Here is a 23844-nt window from a genome sequence, read left to right as displayed (position 1 = left end):
CCATAGGGTTTAATGCATAATTTGAATCTTCTTTGTATTGAATGTGTGTTTAAGTCTATGGGGGGTGCTGCACACCTTTGTTGGTTTCATTTCAGTTGCAGCCTGATTAAGAACGCTGCCAGTTTTTTGGTGTTCTTTAGAAAATGTGTGGACCATTTTATGGCTAGCTGCCTCAAGTTTACACTATAGTTTTAATTGTTAGTTAGAGGGTAGGTCTTTTCTGCGAGGACCTCTCAACGCTGCCCGTGTATTGGGCTTCGCATATCTATGCAGCTGGTTAATTTGGGTGCAGCCTGCATTTGGAAGTGTTGCCATTTCTTCCTGTTGTATGAAAATGTAAATCTTCTTGTGGCTGGCTAGCTGCATCCATGTGTATCAGTTTACATTCAATTAGTCTAGTTTTGGGTTTAATGCATAGTTTGAATCTGATTTGCATTCAATGTGTATATTTAAGTCTCTGGGGGGCGCTGCACACCTCTGTTGGTTTCATTTCAGCTGCAGCTTGATTAGGAGTGCTGCCAATTTTTTGCTGCTAAACATTTTGACTAGAGATACATTTTAAAAATATTTTAACCTATTGGGCACCACGTGTAGTAAAACGTACGCCGCACTTGTGGCTGTTCTAGCCTGATGCGGCGTAAGATTTACGCGGCCTGTTGTTTCCACTCCCGCCGCGATTGTGCGCACCTGAGAGGGGAGATTAAGCTGCCATATGACAGTTGACATCTCCCCTCAGTGATCAAGGGCCATCACGTATGGCTCCTGATCACGTGATCACTACGATCGCCGCTGGTTCGTAGTGATCACTGTTATAGCTGCGGCGGTGGTGGGGGAAGAAGAGGATCCACTCACCTTCCTGACGTTACCCCGGCGATCGGCACTCCCCTCCGCTCCGGCCGACATCCCCGCTCACTCTGACATAAGTTCTGGGTCCCGGCTTGATGACATCATCAAGCTGCGACCCGGAACTTAACGGCAGTAGGAGCGTGGATGCCGGCCGGAGTGGAGGTGTTCACAGCTGCTCATCGCTGGAGCCTGGGAGGTGACTAAAGGCTGCTGGCTACAGGGGGGACACCATGCCTAGCAAGCCACACTGGGGATCCGGCTGCCTGACCCCCCCTAAACGCGCCCCCCCCCCACATGTAAAATAGCCTGGTCCTTAAGTGGGGTTAGGCAGCCGGTCCCAAAAGGGTTAAAGCAGGATGAATTATCCATATTTATTGAAAAATATCATCCAAAAAAGATACCTATATTGTTCTGTTTAGTGGTCACTCACTGTCATATTTAGGAGAAATGTGATATGAAAAAAAAAAATAATCTGTCTGCTGGTTTTCATCTCTACTTTTTTTCTGTATTGCCAGAAGTGACATCACTTCTGGCCTTTTTTTTTTTCAACCAAGCTCAGTGTTATTTTTCTCACAGCAAATATCACCTCAACAGGCTTACCGTATTTTTCGGAATATAAGACGCTCCGGACTATAAGACGCACCTAGGTTTAGAGGGCAAAAATCAGGGGGAAAAACAAAAAACTAAAACCTGGTGCATCCAAGGTCCAGGAGCGTCTTATGGACATTTTTCCCCCTAACTGTCTCAAAGCTACACTAAACGTATCCCTTCTGCCCACAGTTACACTACACTCAGGTAGCCATTGCCCCTCCCCTAGTTTAGGTAGCATTAGCACCAGTATAGCTAGCCTTTCCCCTAGTATAGGTAGCCTTTGCCTATCCCCCACTGTATCCATAGCCTTTACCCCTCTCCCGCTGTATAGGTACCTTTTGCCTTTCTCCATTGTATAGGTAGCCTTTACCCACCACATCTATAGGTAGCCTTTGCCCCTTACCCCACTTGTAGGTAGCCTTTGCCTTCCCCCCTCTATAGTTAATGCCCCTCCCTTCACCAGCCGCCGCTCATTTACCATCTGCCCCGGGAGCTCTTCTCCTGCATGAAATCTGCTTCCTCCAGGAAGCTGACCCGGCGATCCTCTTCTGCATAAAGTCTGCTCCCTCTTGCAGTGCTTCTCAGCGGCACACTTCAAAGTGACCTGCGGTGATAGCGACCAATTGCTGTGGCCACGGTATACAGGAAGTAACCAGTGATGTCACTTCCTGTATACGTCGGCCTCTGCTATTGGGCAATTCTCGCTATCACCCCGGGTCACTTTGAAGTATGCCGCTGGAGAAGCGCAGCAAGAGTGAGCTGACTTTATGCAGAAGAGGATCGCTGGGTCAGCTTCATGGAGGGGGCTGGCTTCATGCCGGAAGGGATCGCCGCAGCAGTTGCCTGGAGGGGGCCGACTTTATACAGAAGGGGATCGCCGGGGCAGATGGCAAACGAGAGCTGCCTGGAGGAAGCGGACTTCATGGAGGAGGGGATCGCTGGGCAGATGGCAAACGAGAGCTGCCTGGAGGAAGTGGACTTCATGGAGGAGGGGATCGCCGGGCTGATGGCAAACGAGAGTTGGCTGGAGGAAGCGGACTTCATGGAGGAGGGGATCGCTGGGCAGATGGCAAACGAGAGCTGCCTGGAGGAAGCGGACTTCATGGAGGAGGGGATCGCCGGGCTGATGGAAAACGAGAGCTGCCTGGAGGAGGAGGACTTCATGCAGGAGGGGATCGCCAGAGCAGATGGTGAACTAGCGGCGGCTGGATGAGTAACTGCTTCCCAGTGCACTCTGCATGACTTTTTACCGTACATTTGGAATATAAGACGCACTCAATTTCCCCCCCCCCCCCCCAGTTTTGGGGAAGAAAAAGTGCGTCTTATATTCCGAAAAATACGGTACATTATTGTGTACATTTCTCAAAGCCCTTATGTTATTTGAAATAGAAAGTTTTCTGTTATTTGGATGCTGAGATAAGCTTGTTGCTGTAGCTACAAAAAAAATATAAAACATGCAATCCTGCTGGCACTGCACAGTTCCTGCACTTAGGCAAACGCACATAAACCAGGTAAAAGGAAAAAAAAGGGGGTGGGGGCATATGGGGATCTATTTTAGAAAAAAAAGGGATTTACATATAATTTGGGGCCACTTACTATTTTTTGGAAATGTTTAACCCATTCGCGTTCTGTCGTTTTCACTTGAGAAATGTTCACCTCCCATTCATTAGCCTATAACTTTATCACTACTTATCACAATGAACTGATCTATATCTTGTTTTTTCTGCCACCAATTAGGCTTTCTTTGGGGGGTACATTTTTCTAAGAGCCACTTTACTGTAAATGTATTTTAGCAGGAAGAATAATAAAAAAACTGAAAAAATTCATTATTTCTCAGTTTTCAGCCATTATAGTTTTAAAATAATACATGCCTCCATAATTAAAACTCACGTATTGTATTTGCCCATATGTCCCAGTTATTACACCGTTAAAATTATGTCCCTATCACAATGTATGGCGACAATATTTTATTTGGAAATAAAGGTGCATTTTTTCCGTTTTGCATCTATCACTATTTACAAGTTTAAAATAAAAAAAAATATAGAAGTATTTCATCTTTACATTGATATTTAAAAAGTTTAGACCCTTATGTAAATATTTACATGTTTTTTTTTATTGTAATGTTTTGTTTTGCTTTTATATTAAACATTTTATTTGGGTAGTTTTGGGAGGGTGGGATGTAATCAAGGGATTTATAATGTAAATGTGTGTTTGAATTCTATTTTTTTTACTTTTAGTTGTAGTTTTACTTTTTGGCCACAAGATGGCGGCCATGAGTTTGTCTACATGACGTCACTCTAAGCGTAACACACGCTTAGAGCGACGCATGGGGTACGTTACAGCCAGAAAACGCGAAGCTTCTGAGAGAATCTGTCGCTTTTTCAGTGGGGGAGAGGAATCAGTGATCGGGCACCATAGCCCGATTCACTGATTGCCTGGCTAATGAACCGCGGGCCGGGAGATCAAGTGCAGGCGCGCGATCGGCCGCGGGAGCGCGCATGGTTCCTGGACGTAGTTTCTACGTCCAGGAACCAAAATAGGTTAATTTTTGGATGTTACAGCCCCCTTTAAAACTGCATAAATGTATTAACCACTTGAGGACCATGGACTTACACCCCCCTAGTGACCAGGCTATTTTTCACATATTAGGTCACTGCAGCTTTAAGGCCTCGCTGCAGGGCTGTACAACCTAGCACACAAGTGATCCCCCCCTCCGTTTTCTGCCCACCAACAGAGCTCTCTGTTGGTGGGCTCTTATCCCTGCCGGCATGTTTGTTTATTTTTATATAAATATTGAATTGTATTTTTTTCTAATAAACATCACACTTTTTTTTTATTTTCCCTAACCGCCCCTCCCCCCCCCCCCCCCCCCCCTCAGCCAATGATAGCAATCGGCTGTCATAGGCATCAGCCTATGACAGCAGACTGCTCTCCTGCCTCCCAGTGGGACAGCCGTGTCACACGGCTGTGTACTGCGCTGCCATGGATCGCAGTGCTGTGCACAGTAAATAGATCGGTTTCAGCGTCTAACAGTCTCCAAGTGGCGATCAGCGCTGGGAGACGTCATTCAAGCGGAGATGCTCGTGTATCGGCGCGCACGATCTTCTTCAAAACCCCGCCCCAGGACTTTATGCCAATTGGCTTTAGGCGGTCCAGGGGCTGCTACCGAGGTGGTCGTTAAATGAACACATAATGCTTGTTAATTTAGCAACTATTTAATTTATATCCATAGTTTTATGAGAGAATTCAGCCAGTGTACTTAGCTTTATAGTGCAGTCAGATTGATAATCATACTTACATTTAATGCAGACATTCTGTAATCATTCATTGGAATGAGGGACAGTTTGCTTCGATCCCGGGGAGCCATGAGTTCTGTGTTATGTGTTGATAGCTTATTAGCTTCAGCCAACTGCTCTTCCAGTTCTGGGGTACTGCCTCCTGTCACCAGTGTCTGCAGCAGAGGCAGTAGGTGCCAGTCATAGTATGTCTGAGGAGAAAGACAGAACTGCTCATGCTGACATCCCATTCCCTACACAAGAATTTAACAAACGTCAATTTAAAAAAAAAAAAAAAGCCACAAAAACTGAAAGGTTTTTTTTGGCTGTTACAATACCCCTGAAACTAAATTAAAAAAATCATATTAAATATTTCAAGTTTTTAAGCACTTACTCTTGAAAGTCTTGCTGCTGCTGGTTATTTTCAGGGTCCCTCCCATTTCCTGTTATCCTTCTTATAATTCTTTTAAACTGGCTTGTCAAGTTCTCTCCCCAGGAAATGGACATGGTCATGCACAGGCACATTTGCACGGGGTATGCATGTGGGCTGGGAGTGCCAAACCGTGCATTCCCTATCTTGCATGAAAGAAAAAACATGCGCACAAGTGCTTTCTTTCACTGGTCATATGAAGGGTTGAGTAATCAAATTACACAGAATTCAGAACTTCGAGTTCTGCACTGTCATTCAGCATTACGAATCGGCATTTCTAATTTGTAATGTCGGAATGCAAAATTCTACATAATAAATTGCAAAGCCCCCATACATGCCATCATCACCAAATTCTGTAGGAATGTAACTAGGGAGAATAGTGGGGATAAGTCAAACATTTTTCAAAAAGACCTTGTAGTTTTTGAAAAAAAGTCAATATTAAAAAGTTCAAAGAAAAAAATTGTAGATGTGGGAAGAAAAACACCGGGAGATCCGGGAGCCCAATCTGGTGCAACATCGGTAGGTCACCAGGAAAAAGAGAAGGTAGTAAGAGATTTACTCACAAGGATAGGTTGCCAATTGAAGTAACCACTCGTTATCGCTTATGGGGAAAGTCCGTCCCACGCGGCCTTTGTCCAATAGGGTGGTGGTCACTGCTCCAAAAAAAGATTTTCTAAGGTCAAGGGTAGAACCGTAGATCTCTTGGATACGGCGCCCCGGAGTTGCAACACCCTTACTGTCAGGCACTGTTACTGACCTGAGGAAGCAGCTGTGACCGTGAAACGCATTGTTAAGTGCATTGATAAGATCATTTTGGCTTTTACCCTGAACACTGTCTCTGTCTTGAATGAGAGACTTATAAGGTAGGACAATATATACAGTATCTTTTCGTGAAAGGAGATTGTTGCAAACTACCTTATAGAGCCATTTATTTATATTTTCCAATAATAAGGACGCCTCAAAGAAAAAATGTTTTTTAAACTCGGTAAAATAACATTTTGTGGAATTCCATCATTTACATTGCAGTCAATACCGCTGACTTTAGCATTTAATTGCAAAGCCCCCATAACAGGCTATCATCACCAAATTTCTAAAATGACATTTAATATGCACTTTCATATGTATCAAGTTCCAAGCTCTACCTACTAGTGTTGAGCCGAAATGTGTGTAACTTCGCGTTTCCGTAATTATGAACGCAAATTTTGCAGCTACGACGCAAATTCTAATTTCGTAATTGGCATACAAACCATATTTTGGAATTCCATAAGTGTAATTTCCGTTGCATAACTTCACATTTCACCGCAAAATTTGTGTTTAATGCAAAACTTTGTGATTTTGTGTATCTAAAGAAACAGTTATTTTAATTACGAAAATGGACGTAATTTCGTTTAGTAATTATGCAAATTTAAGTAATTACTAAACTCTGGAAGGTCACTCATTGATTGCAATTACTGATTGCAATTACTGATTATGCAAAGGCCCCTGCAGGTGCTGTTGCTTAAATGTATCAGGAGGCTCTACCTACAGCCACTTCTAAGACAGGTGCACTTTGCCAAGGTGCACTTAGCGGTCATACATGCTAAAACACTTGGTTTTGGGCCTTGCGATATCTGATAATGCAAAGGTCCCTGCATGCGCTGTCACTTTAAATGTTTCAGGAGGCTCTACCTGCAGCCACTTTTAAGGGGTGGTGTACACCACAAGAGCTTTTTAAACGCCAGCGATTTTAAAAGTTCCTGCTAATGCAATGCTACAAAATCACATTGCTCCAGTGTGCACACACATAGGATAACATTAGCAGGAGCTTTTAAAATCATTGAGCGTTCAGAAAAGCTCTTCAGGTGTGCACCAGCCCTGAGACAGGTGCTCTTTGTCACGGTGCACGTAGCGGTCATCCTGAGACACTTGGTTTTAGGCCTTGTAATATCTCATAATGCAAAGGTCTCTGCACATGCTGTCACTTTAAATGTAATTGGAGGCTCTGGACTGGAATTCAATTTAGAGAATGGGCTAATTTCCACATTAAACACAAAATTCCAACTTGTTTTCATTATGGAAAAGATCATAATTACAAAAACCATCGAAATTATGACATTTTGCGTAATTCCACAAAATTATGAATTTCCACTTACGGCCATAATCATAATTTTGCGAATTACGCAACATTTCGCGTAATCATAATTAGGTCATTACACTCATCACTACGATACACACATTGTATACATTTTAAGAAGAGGGACAGCATGGAGTCCCTCCTCCCAAGCCTCTTTAACCCCTTGTTTCCAATGAACAATAACAACAAAAACATTTCTACAGCGCTTTTCTCCCATACGACTCGAAGCGGTTAGGCTCTCTCAGTAGGTAGTAGGATAAAGTATCCACACAACAAAATTTATATTTCTCCAAATGCCAAAGTGAACAGGTGGGTTTTCAGTCTGGATTTAAACACATCCAGGGATGGAGCTGTCCTGATCTGCTGAGGTAAGGAGTTCCAAAACATAGGAGCAGCATGACAGAAGGCTCTGGAACCAAAAGTGTCCAAGTGGACTCTGGATATGACTAGATTATTAGAACCCGTGTGGATCTGAGATTGCAGGGATTGCTGGTATAAAGGATGGTATAGCCAGAATTTGGAGCCTAGACTGTGTGGAGCTCCACACTCTTAGCTATACCAGCCTGCATGGTCCATGATGTGGGGGGCTTTGGAAGAGAGGAGCGGCAAAGCCCCCCCCCCTCTCTCAAAGATCCCTTTATTATTATTTATTGTATTTATAAAGCGCCAACATATCATGCAGCGCTGGACAATAAAAACATACAATGATACAAAGGATGAGAGACATAACAAGGTTATATAACACTAGTAAAAAGGCCTGCCTGTTAAAAAACGGGCGCTAGGTCACAGCCGCTACCCCCCGCAATGCGCGCACATACGCGTTCCGCTTGCTCGTTCCCCACCACTGTCTGAAGTATATGCACACTGGGAGCTGCTTGCTTGGCAGTTGGAAAAGCTGTTATTTCCTACAATACAATGAAAACCTTTGTGAACCACACAAACTGTCAGATCCGACCCTGTGTTCTAACTGCCCTGGCTGCGCACATGCTCAGTACAAAAAAGCCAGGGACACACAACCATTCAGTTGACGACGCAGGGACACTTGCATTTTATTGTACTGGCAGACCTTAGTCCGTTTAAAAACGGGCTCTAGGTCTGTGATTCACCGCCGCCTGTTAGTGTGCACCTGCTGCGCGCTCCCGTTGTGCGCGCACCCTCCACACACGCAAGCACATGCACACTCGGCCGCCCTCTCACGCGCCCGCCTATGCCCATCTGTGTGAGGCTGGGTCCGTGCTGCGCACATGCGCAGTAGCATAAAGCACGGACCCAGCTACACAGAGACAACTGTCCCTGCTGTACGCAGGGACAGTTGCCTATTATTATACAGGATAGGACAAAGCTATACAAGGCAAATGGTACAAAATACATGATCATGTGATTTGGGGCTGGTTAGGTAGGCCCAGTAATATAAGTACAAGGTGGTCAAAGGAAAGGGGCTTTCCTTATACCATGGACAAGGGGCTCTTCCTCAACATTTTCACATACCGTAATTCTATTCAGAAATCAAAATTCCTAGACAGAATCAGAATTCAATTGATTTCGGAATTTTGCTAGTTTGACCATCTCTGGTCACCATCTCTGGCGGTTCGGAACTCATCCCTGCCTAGTTCAGATGTGCTTGATCAAAGCCTAGTGAACTTCCAGGACACTGAACTGAAAACCTAATGAAACACGGAACGGGAGTAACCTTGAAGACAAGGAGCAACAAGATGAGTGTCACTACTATTGAGTGCTTTGGCCTACCAAGGTTTTTATTGTACAGTTTTATGTGTGCTTTAATGAAAATAAGGTCTACCCTAAAAACAAGACCGCAAGATTTTTCAATATTTTTGAGGATGCTTAAAATATGAGCATGAGCACAAGTCTAAAAAATAAGCTCTAGTTACAGTTCAGATAAAAAGTCAATTTAAAAGGTGCCCAGGCAGAATAGTGTACAGGCAGCTACGGTACACATGCAAAAAAGTCAAGTGAATTGGCAATAGAATGCCGCAGGACAGATAGACCCTTCACCAAGTAAAGCAGACACCCCATAAAGAATGGGACTCAAAAGACCCCAAAACAATCAGGGTTGGCAAGTGCTAGATTCTCTATTAACACAGATTCTTATACATGGAGAAAGGAAGTTGTGTCAATTATGAGAAATTTGTGATAGAAAGTTTTAACAATGTTCCATGATGTAATGGCATGACTATATTGTAATAAATATTGATGTAGATTTTTATTAATGTAAAAATAAAACAACCCCTAAAAATAAGTCCAACGCATCTTTTGGAGCAAAAAAATGAATATAAGTACTGTACTTTGTACATACAGCTGAATTACAACAGTGAGAGTTCTTGTGTTTGTTGAGATTTTGACATTTTGATCAAACTCGGTTAAACTTTATTTATAAACAGGCTTACAAGTGTAAATGTTATTGTTCTACTGTTTACAAAATTAGGCATCCTTGAGGAACGTGGGGGTGTATGTTTAATGCAGTGTATTGCTGGAAATCATAGAAAATCTTGTAATGATCCATACTGGTATGCTACAGTGTAATCAACATCTATGCTCTTGACATTTTTAAATGTGTACTTACCATGGCCATTAAGGAGTCCAACAAACATGCAGAGATCACGGCACCACAGGCAAATGTATCTGTGTTAGTGGCTGTTGTTGTTGGATGTTTGTGGTCAGCTGAAATGTTCTGTTGGATAAAAGTGATGTTTGACATGTGCCCTGATGACAGCAGGAAAAAATTAAAATAAACAATTTGGAGACAGAGGGAGCAATGCTACTTTTCTTATACAACAACGACAACAACTTACTGAACAGTGAAGTACAGCAATGCCTTCTTAAAGGAGATTGCATATTCATGTTATCACTTCCATCAGGTATTTAAAAAACAAGGCAATGAAATCTCACATGAGTACAGTGGGCAAACCATGCAAATCATTGTTTTAGAATACTGTGGCCAAATTGACATTTTAGAACGAATGGTTTATAGCACATATTTCAGTTTAACCACTTTACCCCACAGGCTGTTTTACCATTCCTGCCAACAGTTTTAACCATTCAGTGCTCCTCCCATTCATTTGGCCATAACTTAATCACTGCTTATCACACCAAAATGATTTATATCTTGTTTTCCCCATAAATTAGGCTTTTTGGGGGTGATATTTGTTTTCAGTAATTACTTTATTTGTTATGCATTTTAAAGGGAAAACAATAAATCTATTTATTAAATTCCATTCCCTTTGGTTAAAAAATAAACAATGCTACTATAGATAAAAACTACACATTTTATTTTCCCATTTGTTCTGGCTTTCACAACATCTAAATTATGTTCCTAGAACAATGTATGGTGACAATATATTATTTGGAAATAAAGGTGTATTTTTCTGTTTTGAGCTTTTTGTACCCTTTCTATGACTACAAGCCCATATTAGCTAAATTAACAGATATACACCGTCATGACATATGTTTTAAAAAGCGGAGTCCCCAAATCTCTCTAAATATGTTTTATTTATTTTTTTCTTTTAATGCTGTCATTTTTTTAGTGTTTTATTATGGTAAGTAGGTTTTGCCCAAGGAAAAACAACTGTTGAAGTGGGTGCAAGGTTTCCTGGTGTTCATAGGTAGCAAACACTGTCCCATTTGGTCCAGTCCCACAACATAGCTATTATAGTGGAAACTGCAAAAGGAAAAAAATAAAACTGTCCATAAGAGATATGAGTCAGTACAGTGTATAGTGCTGTACAGCCAAATACCAGTCAAACTGCCCTTGCTGAACCCTTTGTGCTGCCATTGGGCACATAAACAACATCAAAAATAGACCGTGGAGCAATGGGAGAAAGTGACCTGATCTGATGACTTAAGTTCTCTTTGACCTTCCAGTTCTCAATAACTCAGTCTGAACCATGGGTGGAGTTGGAGAAACATCTCTGATCTGACCTACCATGCAACTTACGGGACATGAAGGCTGTGTTGCTAATATCATGGTGTCATATGCTAGCTAGAGGACACCTTCCCCTTTTGTAAAGTCTGTGCCTTGATCGATCAGAGCTGTTTTGGAGGAACAAGGAAGACCTACACAGTATTAGGCAGGTGTTTGAATGTTTAGGCTGATACAAGTGTCTGTGTGTGCTAATGAGGACAGCTATGCACTGACAGATTGAGTTTACATTAATAAGTAGAATTAAACTCTTTACATCTGTTTCACTTGCGCTGCAGTTTTAATCTGTAATTCACCTGTTCTTTTGCAATACATCCTGCAGTGAGGCTTAACCCTGAAACAGAAATGGATCTCCGTAGGATTGTACAACAGACGTATGATGACACAGGCCTCAAACAGAACCCTTCCCCATGGCTGAAGAGCTGTCTACTTTACTTTGGTTAGAAAAGGAGGGAGCCTCCCCGTGCAGTCACATAACAGGCTATGCCATGTAACATTAATTTGACAAGCATCACCTCCCAGCGTGCTGGAACCTTTGGAGGGCTTCTAATTAAACTGTAGACACCCGTCGGTTTTATTTGTGAGGTGGTTTCATTGCTGATACACACACGATGATTTAATTAGTGGCATGTGTGCTGATTAGCTACATTTAACAGAAGAATCGTTGCTAACGCAGGCAGAGGGATGATAAAATAACAAGCGTGCATTTGCCAGGTCACTGGAAAGCTTGTACTAGTGATGTAGCCAAGGACAGACACTCAGGAATCTGACAGCCGGTACAAGATGTAAAACCGCATAGAACGGTGCAGCATTACAGACGCCACAGTACAACACTGACCCTGAGGCAGTCACCTCTGGCAAGCGCGAGGTTAAAAGGTGGCAGGAGAAACATGTGAAGCAAGAGGGTAACGTCACTCTGAAGCAGGTCCACGAGGCGCTGTCCCCACGGATTTGCTGCATTTTAGATGTATGGAAGGCTCTGTCATGTAGCTGACAGTTCTGCGCTTACTTTTCTTGTTATCACCAAGAAATGATCCAGGTTTATATTACCCAGAACTCCCTGTCTGCCAGAATCAATCAGACATTCAGGTGGTATCTGACCTAGGTTAGAATATGACCGCTATGTGGATCACATCAAGAGGGTCTGTCCAAAGGAATGCAGAGTAAGAAATATTGTACTAACCGTTACTGTAATATTCCATTGTCAGTGTGTGTTGGCTCTTGTCTGCAGTGTGGATCGTTCTCAAAGTTCAAAGCTAAGGTCACATGAAAGATCTTTATCTTAATGTTTTACTAGAGAAATATGACATTTGCTAGACGGAAAACTCTCAGCCAGATCCCAGGTCTCCTGGAGCCGGCAGTGCCACGGGTAATATTACCTGCCTGTACACCTCAAATTCAGGGCAGGTGAATGGTGCAAAGTCTGTTCATCAATCATATTTAAAGCAAGTGATGTGTCACATGACCATGACATAGGCAGAGGCAGGTTTTTAACTACAGAGGAGCAGCCTCTGCTACTCTAGGGGGCTCAGAGCTGTGAGGGGGCCCTAACTACTCTGTATCCCTTCCTCCAATAAAGAGCTTCATCCTTCAGATCAGGTGTTTTGTGGATACACTTGTTATAGTTGTGAAGATCAGGATGGCCACACTTGTTTTAGGGCTCTTGCAAGACGGGCCCCTAGGCTGTGAGGGTCACTAAATATGGAGGCAATGGAATAGGTGTGAAAATTCTGGCCCCATAAAAGTTTTGCTGGGTGGCCCCATGATTTTTGTTGAAGCATAGAAAGCATCCCACTCACAATGCGGAGGTCTTCCATGCCCTGATGGGGTTCTGCATGGATATGAAGTTGTGTTGCAGGTGGTATAATAACTTAATGACAGGCTGACTGACTGGTTGACCTACTGACTGACTGACTGATCAGATTTTCATAGTGCAGGTGTTTTGCTGATCACAAGGGCACCATGATTACCATAGTAACTGTGGTTCTCTGTACAGAGAGGTGCGATACGTTTGTCACCTATTTGCAACACAGTGCCTGCTTCAGTTTGCCTGCATTTGCAATTAGGTTACATGAATGGGAGCACATATAAATCACATAGCAAACGCCATTTGAAAATCTTCCTGGATTCTTTTTTGTACTCATCAGGAAAGTGATGAGTACAAAATGAGAACGTTTATAGGGGCGAGAGCGTAAACATTTAGGTAGACAGATATAGGTATCCCCAGTATAGGTAACATGGTATAGGTGCACCAGTACAGGTGGTCAGATATAGCTGTCCTCAGTATAGGTTGTCAGGTTTAGGTAACCTGGTATAGGTGCCCCCAATTGAGTTAGCCAGATATAGGTGACCCCAGTATACGTAGTCAGGTATAGGGGCCCCCAGAATAGGTAGCCAGGTATAGGTGCCCCCAGGAGGGGGGGAGCAGCAGGCACACTTACAGCCACGGGGAGGGGGGCCAAACACCTCCCTCACCTCGGGCCCCACTCCACAGTGCTCCCCCTCCATTACAGAAATTAGTGCAGCAGGTGCGCGCTGGGAACCTGGACTTGCCTCTTCCAGGTTCCATTCAATGGAACTCCATGCTTCCCTGGTCTTCTCTGTCTCCAATGCTGCTCACTGTACTTCTGCTAATCAGAAAGTAAAGTGAGGGGCACTGAAAACAGAGAAGGCCAGGGAAACATGGAGCTCCATTGCATGGAACCCAGAAGAGGCAAGTCCACGTTCCCTGCCCACACCCGCTGTGCTAATTTCTGTAATGGAGGCGGAGCACTGAAGGGGGGCCCAAGGAAGGGAAGGAGTCGGGCTCCATTCACTGCGGCTGTATTAGTGCACTCACTGCTCCTCCCTCCTGCTCTGCACCACCGTACTGAATTGCAACCCAGGTGGACACTCGCCAGCCGGCACCACCATAGACTATAATAGGAATTACATGAATAGCGGCGCTCAGTGAGAAACTTCGGCGCCGAAGTTGCTTTTAAAACACAATAATTCGACCTCCAGCAATCATTCCCCACTATTCATGGCGTCCTGGAGGGGGAATAGTAATTAACACGGCCCGGACTTGTGCAGAAGCAGGATCAGCCATATACCGGCTGTATTCTGCGCCCAAGTCTCCCGGCGCCGATTTGAAATGTATGCAAGTAAGGCATATATATATATATATATATATATATATATATATATATATATATATATATATATATTTACATGGCTCTGTCCACTGTCTATACAAGAAGATGCAAGTGTATATTCTGCATTAATGTACAGCCAGCTATGATTTTATTATTTATTTATTGTATTTATAAAGCACCAACATATTACGCAGAGCTGGACATTTTCTAGACATGTCAGATTATTGATGTTGAGCCTCCATGCAACACTAGCAACAATGCCATTTGGAGTACAGAAAGCTTGCAAGTTCTTATTTCTAGGATTGTGTGATTGGAAAAAATGCTTGTTCTTCACGGCGAGTGTTTCTCTATTTTCAACCTGTAAGGACTGGAGTGCATACGTCTAATGGGATTTTAAATTTGACATTTCTTTTCCACAAATCTTGGTTCTTTCTTTGCAGAGACACTTCCTGTCACCACCTGCTGTAATTACCTGGCCACAATCACACATAAAGCAGCAGACTGAGGGAAGCGTGAAGCAGTAATCATTTTAATGTATATGGCTGTCTTGGAGTGCTTTTTTTTAAAACTCAGACATTTAGGTAAACTTTAAAAAATGAAAATTCCAATAAATTTTGTTGGATTGGGCAATGTACATGTGTGCATTTGTGATCTGTTATTAAAGTTTGGTTGTTCTTTGCCCTTCAACATTACCAACAGCATAATTGAACATTTGTTCACTTAGGCAGCAGAGCTCACATTTATTCATACAAATTTTGCATGCAATCCTCTCTGTTATTTTTGATTCTATGCTTTACGATTTTTGGGGTTTTGCCCTTGATTTTTTTTTCTCTGCACTTTTGCTTTTTAATGCACCTTTTTTCATGCAATTTAATGCGATATTTTGGATTGCAAATCCAAAAATTGTGCATGCCAATTAAGTTAATTTACATGAGACTGTATCAAATTAACTTCAAAATCAGATTTCAAATGTGATTTTTCTACATTTCATTACATGTGAACTGCGCACAAAAAAAGCATCACAACAGTGTGATTTAAAAATGCAGAGAGATCGCATAATGCACCAAAAAATAAGAACAATTTGTGTCAAATGTGATGCCATTGTAATACACTAGCTGTACGACGAATGCGTAACCAGAATTCTGCATGCAAAATCTACACAAACATATACAATTAAGAAGTACGCTTCTTCCAGAGTAAAATGAGCCATAAATGACTTTTCTCCTATGTTGCTGTCACTTACAGTAGATAGAATTCTGACAGAACCGACAGGTTTTGGACTAGCCCATCTTCTCATGGGGGGTTCACAGGGATGTATTTATTTTCAAAACGCACTTAGTGAATGGGAGCTCCTTCCAACTGACAAAAAAGTGTACGGTGAACAGGGAGGCTGGCCAGCATCATTGTATAAATCTTTTTCAGCCACTGTCTTTATAAAGAATTAAGGCCATGCTGAGAATCCCCTATGGAGTGATGGACTAGCCCAAAACCTGTCGGTAATGTCAGATTTCTACTACCTACTGTAACTGACAGCAACATAGGAGAGAAGTAATTTATGGCTCATTTTACTCAGGAAGAAACTTCTTATTTGTATGCGTTTTAAATTTTAACATTTTAATATTTTCACGACAGTTCCTCTTTAAATAGTCTGTCTGCATGTTGGGTTGATGTGCCTCTAAAATTTAAAGCTATAGGTTTGCTATACATCAGCGGTTCCGGATACAAGCCTGGCTTCAGGGTCATAAGGAGATAATCTGCATATTCAGCAGTGGTGCATTGTGGGTAACCACAGTTAGTGATGCTCAAATACCCCTTTTTAAAATTCGAGTTTGGTCGAATTCGAATAGTAAATTATTCGAGGTCAGTCGAATATTCGAGTCGAATAATTTTTACTATTCGATTCGACCTCGGACTTCGAGCTCACTATTCGAGTCGGTATTCGAGCTCACTATTCGAGCTGACTATTCGAATTGGCCTTAAATAGCTTCCAACACTTGTTTTGAGGGTGAATGATGCAAGAAACATCTTTTTTTCCAAGTAACAACAGCAAGTGATTATGTGGGGATGTTCCTTTAAAAAAAAATGTGGAAAGAGAAGTTGTGTCCTTAATTTTGTTCAGTAGTGTTACTGTATATACTTGTTCTTCTTCTTCTTTATCTTTCTTCTTCTTCTTCTAGATCTTCTTCTTCTATATCTTCTTCTTCTTCTTCTATATTGTCTTCTTCTTCTTCTTCTTCTTCATCTTCTTCTTCTTCTTCTTCATCATCTTCTTCTTCTTCTTCTTCATCATCTTCTTCTTCTTCTTCATCATCTTCTTCTTCTTCATCATCTTCTTCTTCTTCTTCATCATCTTCTTCTTCATCTTCTTCATCTTCTTCTTCTTCTTCATCTTCATCTTCTTCTTCTTCTTCATCTTCATCTTCTTCATCTTCTTCTTCTTCATCTTCTTCTTCTTCTTCTTCATCTTCTTCTTCTTCTTCTTCATCTTCTTCTTCTTCATCTTCTTCTTCTTCATCTTCTTCTTCTTCTTCTTCTTCTTCTTCTTCTTCATCTTCTTCATCATCTTCTTCATCTTCTTCTTCTTCTTCTTCATCTTCTTCTTCTTCATCTTCTTCTTCTTCATCTTCTTCATCTTCTTCTTCTTTTTCATCTTCTTCTTCATCATCTTCTTCATCTTCTTCTTCATCTTCTTCTTCATCTTCTCCTTCTCCTTCTTTTTCAATATCGTCTTCTTCTTCTTCACGTATTTCTCTTTTCAATTTTTTTTTTACAGAAATGCAGCTATTTTTGAGCGTAACAAATAGCTGGTGGGCGCACGCATGTTGGAAGCGCCATTGTATGTGCTCCCTGGCAGTGGAAACACAAAGACAGCAGGAGGTAAATTCAGCAGCAGGAGGAGGAGGATGAGTGTGTGGCAGCAGGCAGTCAATGAGGCAGGCAGCTCGCCGTGACATAATAGCCCTGGTACCTAGCGGTGATACCAGGGCTGTAAATAAACACAACAGGAGGTCCCAGACAGCGGTCGTGCAGCCCACATTGTGTCCAATACACAACTGGGACAACACAGTTTTCAACCCGGGCACCTCAGAAAAATTAAACCTTTTTTTTTTTTTTAATGGTTTTTTGGTTTTTGGTTTTACAACCAATATAGCTATTGTTTGACGTAATAGCTGGTGGCAGAGTGGCAGCAGAAGGTAATTCTGTGTACCCTGGCAGTGGGAAACACAGACAGACAGCAACAGCAGCAGGAGGAATGGAGGAGTAATGTGAGCAGCTATTGTTTGACGTAATAGCTGGTGGCAGAGTGGCAGCAGAAGGTAAATCATCTGTGTAGTGTACCCTGGCAGTGGGAAACACAGACAGACAGCAGCAGCAGCAGCAGGAGGAGGTGTGGAGGAGTAGTGTGAGTGTGGCAGCAGGTAGGCAGCGTGACATAATAGCCCTGGTACCTAGCGGTGATACCAGGGCTGTAAATAAACACAACAGGAGGTCCCAGACAGCGGTCGTGCAGCCCACATTGTGTCCAATACACAACTGGGACAACACAGTTTTCAACCCGGGCACCTCAGAAAAATTAAACCTTTTTTTTTTTTTAATGGTTTGTTTGGTTTTGGTTTTGCAACCAATATAGCTATTGTTTGACGTAATAGCTGGTGGCAGAGTGGCAGCAGAAGGTAAATCATCTGTGTAGTGTACCCTGGCAGTGGGAAACACAGACAGACAGCAGCAGCAGCAGCAGGAGGAGGTGTGGAGGAGTAGTGTGAGTGTGGCAGCAGGTAGGCAGCGTGACATAATAGCCCTGGTACCTAGCGGTGATACCAGGGCTGTAAATAAACACAACAGGAGGTCCCAGACAGCGGTCGTGCAGCCCACATTGTGTCCAATACACAACTGGGACAACACAGTTTTCAACCCGGGCACCTCAGAAAAATTAAACCTTTTTTTTTTTTTTTTAATGGTTTGTTTGGTTTTGGTTTTGCAACCAATATAGCTATTGTTTGACGTAATAGCTGGTGGCAGAGTGGCAGCAGAAGGTAAATCATCTGTGTAGTGTACCCTGGCAGTGGGAAACACAGACAGACAGCAGCAGCAGCAGCAGGAGGAGGTATGGAGGAGTAGTGTGAGTGTGGCAGCAGGTAGGCAGCGTGACATAATAGCCCTGGTACCTAGCGGTGATACCAGGGCTGTAAATAAACACAACAGGAGGTCCCAGACAGCGGTCGTGCAGCCCACATTGTGTCCAATACACAACTGGGACAACACAGTTTTCAACCCGGGCACCTCAGAAAAATTAAACCTTTTTTTTTTTTTAATGGTTTGTTTGGTTTTGGTTTTGCAACCAATATAGCTATTGTTTGACGTAATAGCTGGTGGCAGAGTGGCAGCAGAAGAAGGTAATTCTGTGTACCCTGGCAGTGGGAAACACAGACAGACAGCAGCAGCAGGAGGAGGAATGGAGGAGTAGGCGAGCAGCTATTGTTTGACGTAATAGCTGGTGGCAGAGTGGCAGCAGAAGGTAAATCATCTGTGTACCCTGGCAGTGGGAAACACAGACAGACAGCAGCAGCAGCAGCAGGAGGAGGTATGGAGGAGCAGTGTGAGTGTGGCAGCAGGTAGGCAGCGTGACATAATAGCCCTGGTACCTAGCGGTGATACCAGGGCTGTAAATAAACACAACAGGAGGTCCCAGACAGCGGTCGTGCAGCCCACATTGTGTCCAATACACAACTGGGACAACACAGTTTTCAACCCGGGCACCTCAGAAAAATTAAACCTTTTTTTTTTTTTTAATGGTTTTTTGGTTTTTGGTTTTACAACCAATATAGCTATTGTTTGACGTAATAGCTGGTGGCAGAGTGGCAGCAGAAGAAGGTAATTCTGTGTACCCTGGCAGTGGGAAACACAGACAGACAGCAGAAGGGCAGTACACAGCAGCCCACTGTAGGTGTAAAATGTGTGGCTGCAGGCGACGTAATAGTCAAAGTGAACCAGGCTGGCTTAGTGAGCAGGAGCCAGGAGGTGGTAAAGGGTGGTAAGGCACATTAACGATGGTTCCGGCAGCCAGTTCATGTCCCCCTCTCGCCGACAACAGGGGCCAGGAACTCGCCTTCCACCCACGCCTGGTTCATCTTGAGAAACGTCAGTCTGTCCACAGACTTGTGAGACAGACGTGAGCGTTTCTCGGTGACCACGCCACCAGCTGCACTGAAGCAGCGCTCGGACAGCACGCTGGAAGGGGGGCAGGACAGCACTTCCAGGGCGTACTGCGCCAGCTCGCTCCAGATCTCCATGCGCTTGACCCAATACTCCATGGGATCAACAGGGGCATCGCTGTCAAGTCCGCTGTACGACCCCATGTCGTCAGCCACCATGCGGGTCAGGCGCTGGCTGTGACCGGAGGAGGATGCTGCTGCATGCATCTCCTCTCTAGTCACTGCTGCCGGAGCCTCTACAGTCCTGTAGAGCTCGTGGCTGAGAGACAGCAGGTCTGAGGGGCGCTTGCTGCTGCTGGATGCAGGCACCTGCTGCTGCCTCTGTGCTGGCTGCTGGACAGTGGGGGTGGAAGGCTGGGGGAAGGCTTCCTCCAAGCGCTCAACAAGGGCCTGCTGCAAGCTCCTTATTTGTTGCGCTGGGTCTCCTCCTGCAGGCGGCAGGAACTGGCTCAACTTCCCCTTGAGGCGTGGGTCCAACATCATGCTGATCCAGATGTCCTCCCTCTGCTTCATCTGGATCACCCTGGGGTCCCTGCGCAGGCACGTCAGCATGTGCGCTGCCATTGGGAAGAGGCGGGCTACGTCTGCTGGCACATCGACGTCAGTGCTGTCCTCATCCTCCTCCTCTGCCGCCTCATCCTCTCTCCACCCCCGCACCAACTCAGCTGCGCTGTGCTGATCCCCCTCATCAGCAGCCAGGTCAGGGACCTCCACCAAGTCCTCCTCCTCCTCCCCCTCAGAGGTGGACTGCGCAGCTGGTTGCCGCTCCTGCTGGTCCAAGGCTGCCGCTCCCTGTTCCAGCAAAGCATCGAGGGCCCTGTTCAGCAGAGAAACCAGGGGCACCCACTCGCAGACCATAGCATGGTCCCTGCTCACCATGTTTGTGGCCTGCAGGAAGGGAGCCAGCACAAAGCACACCTGCTGCATGTGCCTCCAGTCATCATCGGGGACGATGGACGGGATGTTGCTGGTCTTGTCCCTTCTCTGAGCTGCGGAAACAGTGGCCAGGGCAAGGTACTGTTTGACAGCGTGCCTCTGTTCAACCAGACGCTCCAACATCGCCAGGGTGGAGTTCCAGCGAGTCGGAACGTCAAGGATCAGCCGATGGCGTGGCAGATCCAGCTCCTTTTGCACGTCTTCCAGGCTCGCACAGGCTGCAGCCGAGCGCCGGAAGTGACGCACAACATTCCTTGCCGTTTCCAGCAGTTCGCCCATCCCCTGGTAGGTGTGCAGGAACTTCTGCACCACCAGGTTCAGCACGTGGGCAAGACAGGGGATGTGGGTCAGGTTTCCCCTGTCTATTGCGGCAACCAGATTGGCCCCATTGTCGGCCACCACCTCTCCGACTCTGAGGCCTCTGGGGGTCAGCCAAATCCTCTCCTGCTCCTGGAGTTTGGCCAACACATGGGTTGCCGTCAGCTTGGTCTTCCCAAGGCTGACCAAGTGCAGCAGCGCTTGGCAGTGGCGGGCCTTCACGCTGCTGCTGAGGCGGGGGGTTTGGCCAGGTGTGCCGGAGGATGGCAGAGGATCGGAGGAACCTGCTGCAGTTCCCCTGACCCTGCGGGGTGGCACCACCCACTGTGTTGCTGCTGCTGCTGTGCCCGCTGCTGCTCTCCCATCCTCACCCCCTTCCACCAAGCTGACCCAGTGGACAGTGAAGGACAGGTAGCGGCCTGTCCCGAAGCGGCTGCTCCAGGAGTCCATGGTGACGTGGACCCTTTCACCAACCGCGTGCTCCAGCCCTTGCTCCACATTGGCCATCACAAAGCGGTGCAGTGCAGGAATGGCCTTGCGGGAGAAAAAGTGTCTGCTGGGGAGCTGCCAGTCTGGGGCTGCGCAAGCAAGCAGCGCACGAATGTCGCTCCCCTCCTGCACGAGCGTGTACGGCAGGAGTTGGGAGCACATGGCCCGTGCCAGCAAGCCGTTCAGCTGCCGCACGCGACGGCTGCTGGGAGGCAGAGCCCTAACCACCCCCTGGAAGGACTCGCTCAAAAGGCTCTGGCGTGGCCTTTTGCTGGCACGGGAATCAGCAGACACAGCGGAGGAGGCCACTGAGGACTGGCTGCCAGAACAGGCCTCAGTGTCGGCGGCAGGAGTTGCAGAGGGGGGAGGAGCAGTGCGTTTCCGCACTCCTGCTGGTGCTGCTGGAGGAGCAGGAGGGTGGGTGGCTGCTGTTGCTGCTGCTGCTGAAGGCTGTGCAGTGATGGGTGTGGTGCCACTGCCAGCACCAGATGCCTTCAGCCTCTGGAACTCCTGATGCTGGTGGAAATGTTTCGCAGCAAGGTGGTTGATGAGCGAGCTGGTGCAGAACTTTAAGGGGTCTGCACCTCTGCTCAACTTCCGCTGACAGTGGTTGCAAGTGGCGTACTTGCTGTACACTGTGGGCATGGTGAAAAAGCGCCAGATTGGAGACAGAAACATTCCCCTACGGCATGGAAGCGCTGCTGCCTGTCTCCCTGTGGTGGTTGGGGGTGGGGCTTGGGGGGCTTGGGTGCGGCTGGTGGTGGTACTGGCAGATGCTGCTGCTGCTGCTGCTGAGCCTGAGACACCAGCAGGCTGTGGGACCTGCCTACTGCTGCTGCCAATGCTTGCAATGATGCGCCTCCTTGCAAGGCCCACAAGAGCATCCTCCTCCTCCTCCTCAGAGCTGCTGAGGACGACATCCCCTGGAGGTGGTGGCACCCAGTCTCTGTCTGTCACCGGGTCATCAACATCCTCCCCCTCCTGAAACATGTCCTGCTGGGATGAGGACCCCCCAAACTCCTCTCCTGATGCATGGATGGGCTGCTTGACTGTCGCCACAGTCTTGCTGTCCAATCCCTCATCCCCCAAAGTGCCCATCAGCATCTCCTCCTCAAGATCGCCAACAACAGCAGACAATTTACTCATGATGCCCGGGGTCAAAAGACTGCTGAATGACAGGTCGGCGAGTGACGGTGAACTGGCCTCCTCCCCAGACCCTGCTGGGCGGCTGCTGCGAACAGGGGTGGTGGTGGTGGTGGTGAGGGTGGAGGCCTCAGATGCAGAGCTGATGGCGGGCTGCTCATCCTCCGTCATGAGTTGCACCACAGTGTCTGCATGCTTTTCCTCAATGGGACGTTTCCGACCCGGCTGGAGGAAAATGGGAGCAGGTGCTACACGCTGCTGCTGCTGTGTCTCTGCAGCGTGAGTTGCAGATGCTCCTGCTGGGCGGCGCCCAAGGCGTCCACGGCCAGTGGCTATGGGAGGAATGTTAGCCACTGACGCTGCTGCTGCTGCTGCGGAACTGTGCATGGTGGCGCGCCCGCGGCCGCGGCTTGCCACAATGCTGCTCCCTCTCCTCCTGATTCCCTTGCTGCCCTTCCCCTTGCCCAAACCGCGCTGGCTGCCACTTCCAGACATCTTCAATGTTTTGGGCGTATAGACAAAAGTTTTTTAAAAGGGCGGGTGAAAAGTGGGGTACTTTAATGGAGTGGGTTGGTTGGTGAGGTGACTGAGTGAGTGTCCCCTAGTACAGTAAGTAAGTAGTAACAGTCAGGAAGTACAACTAGCAGTTACAATAATCAGTAGTAATCACAAGTAAATTTAGTGTGTGTACACTCAGACAGTGAGTGCACGCACGCAGGAGCTAGTAGCCTATGAACACAGTGACTGAGTGTCGTAGACTCCTAGTACAGTAAGAGTAAGTAGTAACAGTAAGTAGAACTAACTAATTACAATAATCAATCAGCGATCAGAAGGAAATGGAGTGTGGGTGTGTGTACACTCAGACAGTGAGTGCACGCACGCAGGAGCTAGTAGCCTATGAACACAGTGACTGAGTGTCCTAGACTCCTAGTACAGTAAGAGTAAGTAGTAACAGTAAGTAGAACTAACTAATTACAATAATCAATCAGCGATCAGAAGGAAATGGAGTGTGGGTGTGTGTACACTCAGACAGTGAGTGCACGCACGCAGGAGCTAGAAGCCTATGAACACAGTGACTGAGTGTCCTAGACTCCTAGTACAGTAAGAGTAAGTAGTAACAGTAAGTAGAACTAACTAATTACAATAATCAATCAGCGATCAGAAGGAAATAGAGTGTGGGTGGTGTGTGTACACTCAGACAGTGAGTGACCGCACGCAGGAGCTAGTAGCCTATGGACAGTGACTGAGTGTCCTAGACTCCTAGTACAGTAAGAGTAAGTAGTAACAGTAAGTACAACTAACTAATTACGATAATCAATCAGCGATCAGAAGGAAATGGAGTGTGGGTGTGTGTACACTCAGACAGTGAGTGCACGCACGCAGGAGCTAGTAGCCTATGAACACAGTGACTGAGTGTCC

General features: G+C 45.7%; 1 protein-coding gene across 4 annotated transcripts in view; it reads right to left on the bottom strand.

The window, feature by feature from the left end:
* KCNU1 (potassium calcium-activated channel subfamily U member 1) overlaps positions 1–23844 on the bottom strand; it is a 330251-nt gene that overhangs the window by 13602 nt on the left and 292805 nt on the right. For all 4 annotated transcript variants that reach the window (XM_068274953.1, XM_068274954.1, XM_068274951.1 and 1 more), the window contains 2 exons: positions 9837–9976; positions 4736–4924 (listed from right to left, as the gene is read on the bottom strand). In XM_068274953.1, coding sequence (XP_068131054.1) covers positions 4736–4924; positions 9837–9976 — 329 coding nt within the window. The remainder of the gene's footprint in view (positions 1–4735; positions 4925–9836; positions 9977–23844) is intronic.

Source organism: Hyperolius riggenbachi, chromosome 3 (assembly GCF_040937935.1).
Source record: "Hyperolius riggenbachi isolate aHypRig1 chromosome 3, aHypRig1.pri, whole genome shotgun sequence".
NCBI lineage: Eukaryota > Metazoa > Chordata > Amphibia > Anura > Hyperoliidae > Hyperolius > Hyperolius riggenbachi.
This window is presented reverse-complemented; position numbering and strand designations above follow the sequence as displayed.